The sequence below is a fragment of the Geotrypetes seraphini genome, chromosome 3 (assembly GCF_902459505.1).
Source record: "Geotrypetes seraphini chromosome 3, aGeoSer1.1, whole genome shotgun sequence".
Classification (NCBI taxonomy): Eukaryota; Metazoa; Chordata; class Amphibia; order Gymnophiona; family Dermophiidae; genus Geotrypetes; species Geotrypetes seraphini.
Genome location: NC_047086.1, coordinates 305,960,189 through 305,972,719, shown reverse-complemented (window position 1 = coordinate 305,972,719; position 12,531 = coordinate 305,960,189). Strand labels below are relative to the sequence as shown.

General features: G+C 41.9%; 1 protein-coding gene across 3 annotated transcripts in view; it reads left to right on the top strand.

Annotated features, from left to right (window-relative positions):
* Window positions 1-12,531, top strand: part of SLC1A4 (solute carrier family 1 member 4) — a 78,633-nt gene that overhangs the window by 49,066 nt on the left and 17,036 nt on the right. For all 3 annotated transcript variants that reach the window (XM_033939532.1, XM_033939533.1, XM_033939534.1), the window contains exon 5: window positions 6,281-6,514. In XM_033939532.1, coding sequence (XP_033795423.1) covers window positions 6,281-6,514 — 234 coding nt within the window. The remainder of the gene's footprint in view (window positions 1-6,280; window positions 6,515-12,531) is intronic.

Below are 12,531 nucleotides of genomic sequence, written 5' to 3'. Positions count from 1 at the left end.
TAGGTGGGCAGGAAGAAGGCAACTTCTGTTCAGAGGGGAAGGGGAGAAAGGGAGAAAAACAGAACAGCAAAAATTTTTGGCTTCCACTGAAAACATAATTGTTTTCTGCCAAAACCAAAGTCATGGCCATAGCCTTTTGGACAAATCTGAAACCAGGCAGAAAAAGGATTTTGGGCCCATTTCAGCACAGTAACCGAAACAGAAATTCAGTTGGCTTCCGTTTTTATGGGGTCCTTTTACTAAGGTGCGTTATCTAATTTATCCTCCCCCCTCTTACAAAAGCACGGAAGAGGTTTTTAGCGCTGGCGCGCTGAATGCTCTGCAGTGCTCTGATGCTCATGTGTCGGAGCAGTGCAGAGCATTCAGCGTGCCAGCCGGCAATAAAAAGTCTTCCGTCGCTTTTAGAAAAAGAGGGGGGGGGGGTTAGTGCGTGCTAATGATTAGCAAGTGCTAAATGTTAATATGCCCATAGGAATATTATGGACTTCTTAGCATTTAGTGCGTGTTAATGTTAGCATGCACTAAATTGATTAGCACATCTTTGTAAAAGGGCCTCTCTGTGATTGTGTGGTCAATGTAATTTTCATAAGCTTATCTTGCTTATGAATTATGGCCAAGGTCTATATGGGTAAATGCTATTCATTGCTGAAGAGATTCCATGCAAGGTAGCTTTGGATTTAAGCAGCTGAAACATACATCAGAGATCCTGCCCAGTGAACAAGCACCCACTATTAAAATATTCAGTTTATAAAATAAGAAATGTTAATTCTATAGCAGTTTCCTCTTTGCAACCCAAAAGAAGTGAAGCCCACAAAATTGTCACATTCAAATAGGACCAGCCTCTCAGAACCTGGAAAGGATTAACACAAATTTTGTGTAGGCTGGAAATTTTAAAAGATGACACAAATTTAAGTGGAAAATATGCTGTTTCCTGCTGAATGAGGACTTTTAGAAGAACACTATCAGCTTATATATCAAGAAAAAAATGTTTGTAGTGAAATCAGATACATGTGCTGTAGTGTCATAAGTTACCTTCAGAGTAACTGAACCCTGTGATATACCAGATAATCTTAGACATAGACAAGCTGAGAAGTAATATAATGAGTTAATCTCTCAACTGCAAGGAACAAAAAACCCACAATCTAGCAAATGAGACAAGTGGACATGTATTCCCTGGAGAGCGGACTGGGGTATGTGGTACTGCTTGATAGAGACCGTATTGGTGGAAGCCTTGAGAGTAACAACAAAGGGTGGGATGTTACGTGCTAGTCTGGGGGACCCAGACTCAGTCCAAACAGTCGAATTAAGGTCCTCAAGAAAATCAGGTACAGAAAGTGGAGGTTTTGCTTACCATAGGTTCCAACAATAGGGAACAGAGGAGGCTTGGTGAGGGGGCAGCGGAGCGGTCAGGAATGGGGGTGATATTTGCAGAAGGGAGGTCCATAGTCAGACCATGAGAGGACAGACGAATAGTGGCTCCCTAGCGCTGGAGAAGGTCCCGACCAAGCAAGGGAACAGGACAAGAGGGCATGTACACAAAGAAATTTGGTACGTAATGGCCACCAATGCGGATCGAAACAGGTTCAAGGATAGGGACAGAATCAGAAAAGACAGTTGCACCCATAATGGTGATAGATTTGGAAGAACGCTTACTGAGAGGGCGGGTCAGAACTGAGTGCTTGGCATCAGTATCGACCAGCATAGAGATGGAGTGGTTCCCTGTGTGGACAATGACTAAGGGCCCGTGGGAAACGAGCGAGTAAGTTGGGAACAATCCATAAAGTCCCTGGTACTCACTGTGAGCCGGTCTGTCTCAGTATTCAGTTACATCGTCAGAATGAAAGGATGCCAAACCAATAGTAGGTTGGTCCGTAGTTTTAGCCTGGCAGGTAAGGGGCTTGCTTGGACACTCATTCTTCCAAAGACCCATCTTCTTGCAATAGGCACACTGATCCCGTTCTAAGTCCTTATGGAGTCCTGTCCTATCAGGCTGGGACCCTGTAGGTATTGAGGGGCCAGAGGAATAGGGGGGGCGCTTGGAGAAGTGGGGCGCAGAGTTTCGGGCAGGGAGCTGGTTACTTAGGAAAGTATTTTGGAGGGCTACAGCAATGAGGTCAACTTTGCACTGGAGAAGCTTATTAGCCTCTCGACGATTGGCACTGTCCCAGTTCATGAAAATACGCTGGGCAATCTCAAGGATCTGGACGGTGTTTATGCCAGCTAACCCGTCCTGCTTCTGGAGTTTCCTACGGATATCAGGTTGTGTCTGGCTAACAAACGAGATATTAACCATACAGAGGTTTTCAGGTTTTTCTGGGTCAAACATAGTAACATAGTAGATGACTGCAGATAAAGACCCAAATGGTCCATCCAGTCTGCCCAACATGATTCAATTTAAATTTTTTAATTTTTTCTTCTTAGCTATTTCTGGGCAAGAATCCAAAGCTCTACTCGGTACTGTGCTTGGGTTCCAACTGCCAAAATCTCCGTTAAAACTTACTCCATCCCATCTAAACCCTCCCAGCCATTGAAGCCCTCTTCAGCCCATCCTCCCCCAAACAGCCATATACAGATACAGAAAGTGCAAGTCTGCCCAGTACTGGCCTTAGTTCAATATTTAATATTATTTTCTGATTCTAGATCCTCTGTGTTCATCCCACGCTTCTTTGAACTCAGTTACCGTTTTCCTCTCCACCACCTCTCTCGGGAGCGCATTCCAAGCATCCACCACCCTCTCCATAAAGTATAATTTCCTAACATTGTTCTTGAATCTACCACCCCTCAACCTCAAATTATGTCCTCTGGTCCTACCATTTTCCTTTCTCTGGAAAAGATTTTGTTCTATGGGAGTAAAGGGAATTCTATGGGAGTCAAAGGGAGTAAAGGTACGGTAGGTGTTCATAGAATGCGGCTGGGGATTCATCAGTTTTTTGGAGGACCTCAGATACTTTGGAAATGTTGGTGGGTTTCCGAGAAGCCAACCGGAGACCCTCAAGGATATACTGGCAGTACTGCACAAAGAAAGTATTATGAGTGGCATCATTAGGGTCCCAATTAGGGTCCTGAGAAGGGAAATGGTTGTTAATCCGGTTGGGGGTCGCCTGCATCCACATCCACCTGGGCCTTTGTAAGGGATTCTTGCAGAACCCATTTATGTTCTTCGATATTTAGCAGACGGAGAAGTAGTTCCTGGCAATCTGACCACATGGGGCGGTGTGTGCGAATGATGGACGTAATAAGATCAATAGTTGCCTGTGGCCGCTCAGAGTAAGGGGGACAATGGGATTTCCAGTTGTATAAATCAGTGGTGGTGAAGGGCTGATATACAAAACTAATAGTGGGTGGTCTAGGATGCCCGGCGGCATCTGGTAGGTTGGCGACAGGAACCAGGGCAGGGCCAGATTTGTGGCCTCCGGAGTCTCCTGTTTCATTTGTCTTCTCATGGGAACTATTTGAGGAGGATGAGGTCTCAAGCGATGGCTGATAGGAGAATCATCAGAAAGAGAGAGAGAGAGTCCAGAGGTGGATAAAGGACTGGGGAGGACAGGATTTCATGAGCTGAGCTATCGGCCGGGGCTAGGGAAGGGGAGACTGGAAGTTGGGCAGGGAGTTGTACAGGCTGGGAAACAGAAGGCTGAGCAAGGGAGACAGAACTGGGATTGGGTATGGGCTGTGGCGTTGTCGAGTAAGAATGCGGAGTGGTGGGTATTTCAAGTATGTCAGTTGAAGGGTCAGACTCAAAGACATGAGCAGGATGATAGCACTCATTGACAGTCTTCCTGAGGGCGAGGACTTGGGACTGAAGTACAGGAGGGAAAATCCAAGAAGGCTTGCTGCGGACTAAGTCTAACCAACTATCTATATAGGGGAATTGATCAGGATGGCCAGTCTTAGGGTGGGTTACTATGATAAAAACTCGACGGATTATGTCCTCTTCTAGGGAGCCAAACATTGGCCATTCTAACTGGCACAAATGAATAAGGGTTGATCTTTTAAGTGTAGTCCCATAATCAGAGCAAAATCCCTTTTTAAAATTAACTAACATTGTATCAAGGGGGTCCCCATAGATAGACTGACATCCACCCATTGTGCAATGGAGGACAAAACCACTTGCCTGTCTCCAGACTAGGGAAATGCAGTACTAACAGGTCCGCACTCGCTTCATCCACAAGGACGTCTCAGACACACAAAACACGGCAGACTTCAGTTTGGTTACACAATCAGAAAATAACAGTTCCTAGAATCCCTCCCTGCAACTTCAGCGACGAATCAAGTAGCTTTACTAGGCAGAGGAAGAGAGACAGTGATCAATTTCTGCACTTACCAGATGAGTGGCCACTCAAAATTTGGACAGATATCAGTTCCTGCACTTTAAACCAGGACTGAATTAATCAATTGAGTTGGTCGAAGTGTCTGAGTTCCACCGATCCCAAGAGAGGACCAAGCTGGCTAGGCGGATGTGTCGGCTCTTAGATCAGACACAAGTGACCAATCGAGTGACCTTCAAGTCCCTGTTCAGGTGCCAAATGAAAGGTCACTTTGGTCAGCCACAAAACTTAGAGACTTGAAGAAAGCACAGATGTTTTATTCAGCATATGCGGACTCCTGAGCCCCCAAGCTGGCAGCTTCAGAAGTCCCGAAAACAGGAAGTTACAGTGATATTTATACATTTTCTGGCTAAACAACTGAATGCTAGATAAAACTTCTCATTTGTTACTTTTTCTTAACAATCATTGGTCCTAAGCTCACACTAGCAGGTCACTTATCTAAGCCCTGCAGTCTTTCTGTTACATGTCCAGGAGGGCGGAATACAATACTGTGTATGCTGAGATAACCATAAGAAGCTAAAACGCTCAAGCTACAACACCCAGTGTAGACAGGCTAGAACATGAGATAAGTCAGGTCTGCAATTAAACATAATTCAGCATTTTATTAAGGAGAAAACTTGGTTCAAGACTCAGGAAAACCAGTCCCAGACTCCTTCAATTTGATAGAAGTCTATAAAATACTTGAGTGGAGTGGAAGAGGTGGATGTGAGTCACTTGTTTACTCTTTCCAAAAATACTAGGACAAGGGGGCATTCGATGAAGCTATTAAATAGTAGATTTAAAACAAACCGGAGAAAATATTTCTTCACACAACGTGTAATTCTGGAATTCATTGCCGGAGAATATGGTGAAATCAGTTAACTTAGAAGGGTTTAAAAAATGTTTGGATAATTTCCTAAAAGAGAAGCCCATAGGCCATTATTGAGATGGCTTAGGGAATTCCATTGCTTATTCCTAGGATAAGCAACATAAAATCTGTTTAACTACTTGGGATCTGGGTTGGCCACTGTTGGAAACGGGATACTGAGCTTGATGGACCTTCGGTCTGTCCCAGTATGGCAATTCTTATGTTTATATCATGCTTCATGGGGAAGTACTGAGGCCCTGAAGCAGCTCCTTTCAAGTTGCATGATGCCTCTCTACCAGCTGCGATCAAGGTAGTTGAAAGAGAAGAGAGGGAGATCTGTTGGTAGCTGTAGCAGTGGGACAGAGAGTTGGGGGAGGTGGGATCTAGGTTCTCATGTTGAACACTTCACTTGTGTTTGGAAAGGCTTAGCCTCCCCAAGCCTCTTATTACCAAATGCCCATGACTATGAAACTAGAAAGAATGATTAACTGATGAAAATCTATAGTATATATTTTACAGATAATGTTTAATTAAGATTCTGTTCACACTCTTAGGGCCTGTTTTACAAAGCCGTGCGGCAACAGCCCCAAAGTCCTTTAAATCTCTATGGGCTTCGGGACCATTACTGCGCTGCAGCCGCTAGCACGGCTTTGTAAAACAGGCCCTTAGTTTTTTACCCATCAATTTTATTCGGAATAGAATTACTGGAATTAAATGGGATTTAAAAGATGCCATTAACACTATGGTCTCCTTTTATCAAGGTGCGGTAGGCGGTTAACGCGCGGAATACTGCACGTTCAACCACCTGCCGCGCTAGTCGCTAACGCCTCCATTTATGAGGCGTTAGTTTTTAGGCTTGCCGCGGGGGTTAGTGCGTGATGAAATGTCTGACGCGCTAACCCCCGTAACGCGCCTTGATAAAAGGAGCCCTATGTTTGATGTCAGTTTAATTGAAGCTGTTTTTAATACACTGTACAATGTCTTTAATGTTTATTGTAATCCTCCTTGCACTGCATTATTGCTAAGCAGAATATAAATTTTAATATTAAATTGAATTAAATTATATAGCTTGTGATTTATTTGGTTTCTCTATTTTGGAATGCAGGTATGTACCTTTTGGGATCATGTTTCTAGTTGGAAGCAAGATTGTTGAAATGGATGACATTGTCCTTCTGGTCACCAGCCTTGGAAAATATATTTTTGCCTCTATTCTGGGGCATATCATCCATGGAGGAGTAGTGTTGCCCCTTATTTATTTTGCATTCACTCGCAAAAACCCTTTTCGGTTTCTGGTTGGGCTTATAACTCCATTTGCAACAGCTTTTGCAACTTGTTCAAGGTAAGTTTCCTTTTTTGTTATTTCTGAATTATGGTTGCTACAAAAAATCAGTGGTTGAATTTCCAATTTTAGAAAGAATGCTGAAATTATTTGGTTAAACAACGATTAGTTCTCATGACTGATTTTTAACTTTGGGGCAATATTCAGTAGCAAGAAATACTCAATGTTATTGTTTATTCCATTAATTTAAGCAGATTTTCAGCTGATTTATGTGATTCGTTTGGATCACCAAATTTGTGGTCCTAAAGTCAGTTAGATGAGTGATCTGGCCATCTTTAGGGCAGCTGTTTTATGGTTCAAGTTAACATCATAGGGGGATAATAGGGAAGTTCTCACATAAAGAATGATAAAACAGACATTGGTACTTTACAAGTGAGTTAAGTGCCTAACTGACCTTTTAAACACTAGCATAAATTCAGCAGCAGTAGATTGAAGGTGTAGACAATATGTCTGTTCATAAGCAGGTGTAAATATTAACAGGTAATTAAGATACACATGCTCCCATATATAAAATGCATATGTAAATCACATCTCCGTCCATGCTTTACCATATCTCCTCCCCTGAGCTAAAAGTTTTAGCCATGACTTACTTTTATAAGAGCCCATTTACATGCTTTAGCTATTTGGTTGCAGAAATAGTTCGGATATCACCCCCATAAAGTTAATAGATTCAATACTATTTTGCAAACATAACTCGTGCCTTTGACAGACATCTGAGCTCTCCCACATACATCAGATAACTTTTCGCCAGACATTAAGATGGCTTGTAACAGTTATGCTATCACTAGCCTTAGATTTTCTAAGCAAAGTTAATTGCATAAATCATATTGAATATTGTCAGTGGTTCTTTCAGATGAAGTGACTTTGGTAGATGTGTGGAAAATTATACATGGTCTAGAAATCCTCTTGTAGAAACCAGTGACTCGTTTATATGATTTTTCTTTTCAAGTAGTATCATGTACTAAAGATATTGACACTAATTTGGCTAAATTTGAAGGATGTGTGACATCTTTAGAGGCTTCAAAGGTCTTTTAGTAAATATTAGCTTGTTATCTGCAGTGGGACCCATAGGAATAAAACTGGGCCTGTGACAGATGTGGAACTTTACAAGCTGTTTAAACATCTGGAATTAAAAATAGCTTAGTTCTCCACAGGCATTTAAAGGCTATGAAAAATCAAACTAAAATTAAAAATCTTTGGGTGCTAAATTTTCCGGCATGTCCATTATTATCACATGAGATACTGTTTAGACAATATTTCAAGGAATCTGACAAAATTCTTATTATTTGCCTAAGAATGTTGTCTATGTGTCACTGAAGGAGAGTGAAACTGATTTATTGGCCCCAGTAGAATCTTTTAATTTGACAAAATTTCTTTAAATATCTCGGGACCAATTTTCAGACTAAGCTATCCTTCTGGTATCTTTTATATGTGAAGAAAAGATAACATTGCAGTTTTGAAGTCTTATTTTAAAAAAGAAGGATTTCCAATTTTGGGCTTCTTTTACAAAGGCGCGCTAAACCGCCGGCCATGCTAGCTGCTACCGCCTCCTCCTGAGCAGGCGGTAGTTTTTCAGCCAGCGCGGGGGTTAGCGCGTGATTAAAAGTTGCGCGGCTTTGTAAAAGGAGCCCTTTGCGGTGGTATGATAGATGCTATCGACTTGTGTTCGGGTCCTAGTGACTTGATGAACATCATCAAGTTTTCGTGGCAGAATATAGACGTAGAATGCCAGGCCTTTCTTCTGCGCAGTATAAATTCAATGTTGTCACCATTGTCGCATCAGACACGATCCTCCACCTCCAACACTGCCCGTTTGCTGCTGCCCAGATGAGTGTTGCATTGTTAGTTTCAAGTTTATTAATTTTTAATATACCAACCATCAACTGGTATCTAGCCGGTTTACAATAAAATGATAAAGTAAGAATAGGAGAAATGCTTATAAAAAGTAATGCTTATGAGAAAGAGGGGATATGTACGTAGAGGACATTTGACAGTAACAGACATGATGGTGAGGTTAGAAGAGGGGGGAGGGGAATAAGAGTACATTATTAGTGGTGAAGAAGAAAAAAGGGTTGAAAGAAAGAGGGGGAAAACGTTAGGGATGGGATCGCTTCTTAAAAGCGGTTGGCTAACTTGATGATGAGGTGTTCAAGAGCAATGAAATGCATCTTGAAATAGGAATGTTTTTAGTTTTGTCTTGAATTTATTGACAAAACAAAATAAGCAGTTCATTAAAATTAGATAAAACTGTCGAGCTACTGGTGGAGAAAAGTTGCTATTAGGGTGCGAGTAGCTTGGCATCTCTGCTGAAACCTGTCCACCTTGGGAGGCCCTGTTAGTAGTAAAACTACCACAGTAAGTTAGGAGATTCAAAAACATATAAATACTTCACACCTACCCTATAAAATATTTTCATTTGTATGACACTGTTTTTTGATTAAAAATCAATAAAGAATAAAAAAAGAAAAAAGAATAACAGGTAGTCAGGCCAACAGCAGCAGACAAGAAGGTTATAGTTACTCTGTGAGAGACATTTTCAAACTTGTGCACTGAGGAATCCCCCGAGGAAGGTTTGAGAACCGAAACGCCATTAGGGACAGTGTGGGGGTCCTTTTACTAAGGCGCACTAGCTGTTATAGCACGCGCTAAATGCTAACATGTACATTATAGTCTGTGGACGCCTTAGTAAAAGGACCCTTATATTAGCTGTGTCTTGGCATCGGGAGTGAAATTTCAACAGCACTGGAGTTCTATGGAACAGATAAGAGCAGTTTCACACGTTGGGATTGATATTACATGTTAGGATATTTTATTAGGATTCTTTATGGAACATTTTATAATTATTTAACTCAGAAGTCAGGATCATAAAATAAATTAAAAAGAATTTAGATAGATTGGGATGTTGGTGGGGGGGAGAGGAGCAAATTATAAATAAAGACCGGGATTGGTGAAGAGGGTTCTGAAATAGCTGTGTAAGAGACCCCATGATCCATTTTCCTGAATTAAATTTCTTTTGTTCCCCTCCTGGTTAGTTAACTTTAGTTTTCCAAGCTTTAGAAAATCTTCCCAGTGCATGGGACATAGAAAAAAGGTTTTGAGTAATTACCCTTAAAAGTCACTTTACTGTGAAGAGAAAATTATTTTTGTATGACAGTCGGAGTGATATGACCCAATTTGAAGGTGCGGAACGAGAAACACTACCTGTTTTTCTTATTTGGTAGTAAAACTATCGACAGCATAGCTTTCAGTTTCTCAGATGTGGTGGTGGTAAACCACATTTGTTTTCTGATGTGGCATGAACCATACAATAGCGTAGGAAATGTTGTCTATAGTTAAAATCAGTAGGTACAAGCTGCTTTTTGAAGTTCCCTTGCAGTTCCCTTATTGTATTAAGTGCTTAATAAAATTTTCTGATTCAAATTATACTTTGAGCCGGTTCAGTTAGAATGTCTTGTGTTAGTAAAAGAGGTTAATGATTTCCTGGTTTGTTGTTTTATATATTTTTGTTAGATGGAGAATTTATTAGGTCAGGGGTGCCCAAACATTTTGGGCTTGCGAGCTACTTTTAAAATGACCAAGTCAAAATGATCTACCAACAATAAAAATTATTTAAAAAACACAAAGCACACCGTACGCAGAGAAAATGTTAATTATCATTCCTATTCCGGGGTTTTTTCAAAGAGGTCAAGGCAGATGACTCTATGCATTGTCATCTCAGTAACAACCATACAAAAATAAACAAATATACCCCCCTCCCTTTTTACTAAACCACAATAGCAGTTTTTAGCGCAGGGAGCTGCGCTAAATGCCCAGCGCTGTTCTCGACGCTCATAGGCTCCCTGCGCTAAAAAACACTATTGTAGTTTAGTAAAAGGGAGCCATAGTGCAAAATATAGACAGCAGATATAAATTCAGACATATTTTGATCACTAAATTTAAAATAAAATCATTTTTCCTACCTTGTTGTCTGGTGATTTCATGAGTCTCTGGTTGCACTTTCTTCTTCTGACTGTGCATCCAATCTTTCTTCCCTGCTTTCAGCCTGAATGCTTCCTCTCCTCCAAACTTTATTCCCTCCCCCAACTTTTTCTTCCTCTCTCCCTGCCCTTTCTTTCTCCCTGTCTCCCTTTCTTTTTTTCTCTCTTCATGCCCCCTATCTTTTTTTTCTGTTTCCCTTCTTTCCTTCTGTCTCCCTACCTGCCCCCTTTCTTTCTTTCTTCATGCCCTCCCCCAAGCCACTGCCACCGCCATTGGGGAACAGGCCCCAAAGCCGCCGCTGCCCCAAGCTCTCCATGCGTTGGGCTTACCAGCATTCCTCTCCCCGACATCAATTCTGCCATCGGAGAAGAAGTTCCGGCCCAACCAGGCAGTGATTGGCTGGCCTGAACTTCCTCTCCGACGGCAGAATTGACATCGGGGAGAAGAAGGCTGATCAGCCCGGTAGATCGCCAAGGCAAAGTGAGTCTATCACGGAGCCCGGGATGGGCTCCGCGATCGACTCACTTTGCCTTGGCGATCTACCGGTCGATCGCGATCGACCTATTGGGCACCCCTGTATTAGGTAATTTGAGTCTTGAATTGTTAGAGGCTAAATAATGCAAAAAAATATTTTGCAATTTGTCTTTACTCTCCTCATTAATGTGGACATAATTTGTTTTCTTCTTACTGCATTATATTTTATGTAAGAAGATTTATTGCAAATTTTAAAAAAAAGATTTCATTGCATAGATTGCACTGTGAGGATTAGGAGCCAAACTATGGGCTCCTTTTACTAAGCTGCGTTAGCGTTTTTAGCATGCGCTAAACCCATGCTACGCAGCTAGAACAAACGCCAGCTCAATGCTAGCGTTAGCGTCTAGCCCGCGCAGCAATTTAGCGTGCGCTATTCCGCGCGTTAATGCCCTAATGTGGCTTAGTAAAAGGAGCCCTTTGTGCTCTTTAATGTAAAGACATACATTTGTCAGACAAAGTAGCAGCTTGGAAATGAGCAAATGCTGGTGCATGTCACATGACAATCTGATCAGTAACAAAATGTCAACCACTGTTGAAGTACCTACTGATAGACAAAAGTTAACATGATTTAGTACAGAACTAGGCAAATTACAGACCTTCTTCCCAGGTACAAGTTTATTGATGAAGGCTACTTTTTGGCTTTTGAGAGCTGCTGATGAAATTTCAGAGTATAAATGAATCTATTCCAGGGTTAATGAGGGTGATGCCATTGAGGTCAATTGACTCAAATGATGTAAGAGTGACTAGATTTTAAATGAGGTTATTATCATCCTGAGGGTAAACTTGAAGCTATGGGGCGCATAATCAAAAAACAAAGACATCCAAAAACCATCATAAGTCAGCACTTGGGAGTCCTAATCACCAGGACGTCCAAGTGCCGATTTTTGAAACCGTCTTTCTGGATGTCTTGTGAGGTGTTCCAGCCAGTGTGCATCCAAAGATCCAGGGAGCGTGTTGGGAGGCGTGTTATGGGCGGGTTTTGGGTGTGCTTAGACATGGACGTCATGCACCTATAATCAAACCTTTCCCCAAAACATCCTTAATGGAACTTGGACGTTCTGAGCCAGACCTCTTTTCAGAGCATCTAAGCACCAAAAAAGTACCCAAACTGACCAGAGGACCACTGGAGGGATTAAGTTACTACCCCTCCCCCACCCCACTCCCCCAGTGGTCACTAACCCCCCTCCTACCCCCAAAAATATGAGCAAAGCAGTACATAACTCTAGAACAGCAGCATCTGGTATGGGAAAGGTTAGTAGAGCATCATACAGGTGTCTTAAGTAGCCTAGTGGATGGGCTAATGAACCATAGAGAGGAGGACCCAACCCCAAAGCCCCTCGAACCAATATATTTATAGTGGAAAGTATGAGCCCAACAAAATCCTTCTATACTGCTATATAAGGGCCACCTGCAGTCACAAGGTCTATTGGGGTGGTAGTTAGGTAGGTATAGTAGGTTTTGGAGGGCTCATCATGAATTTTAAGAGGGTTATGGTGAAATATACA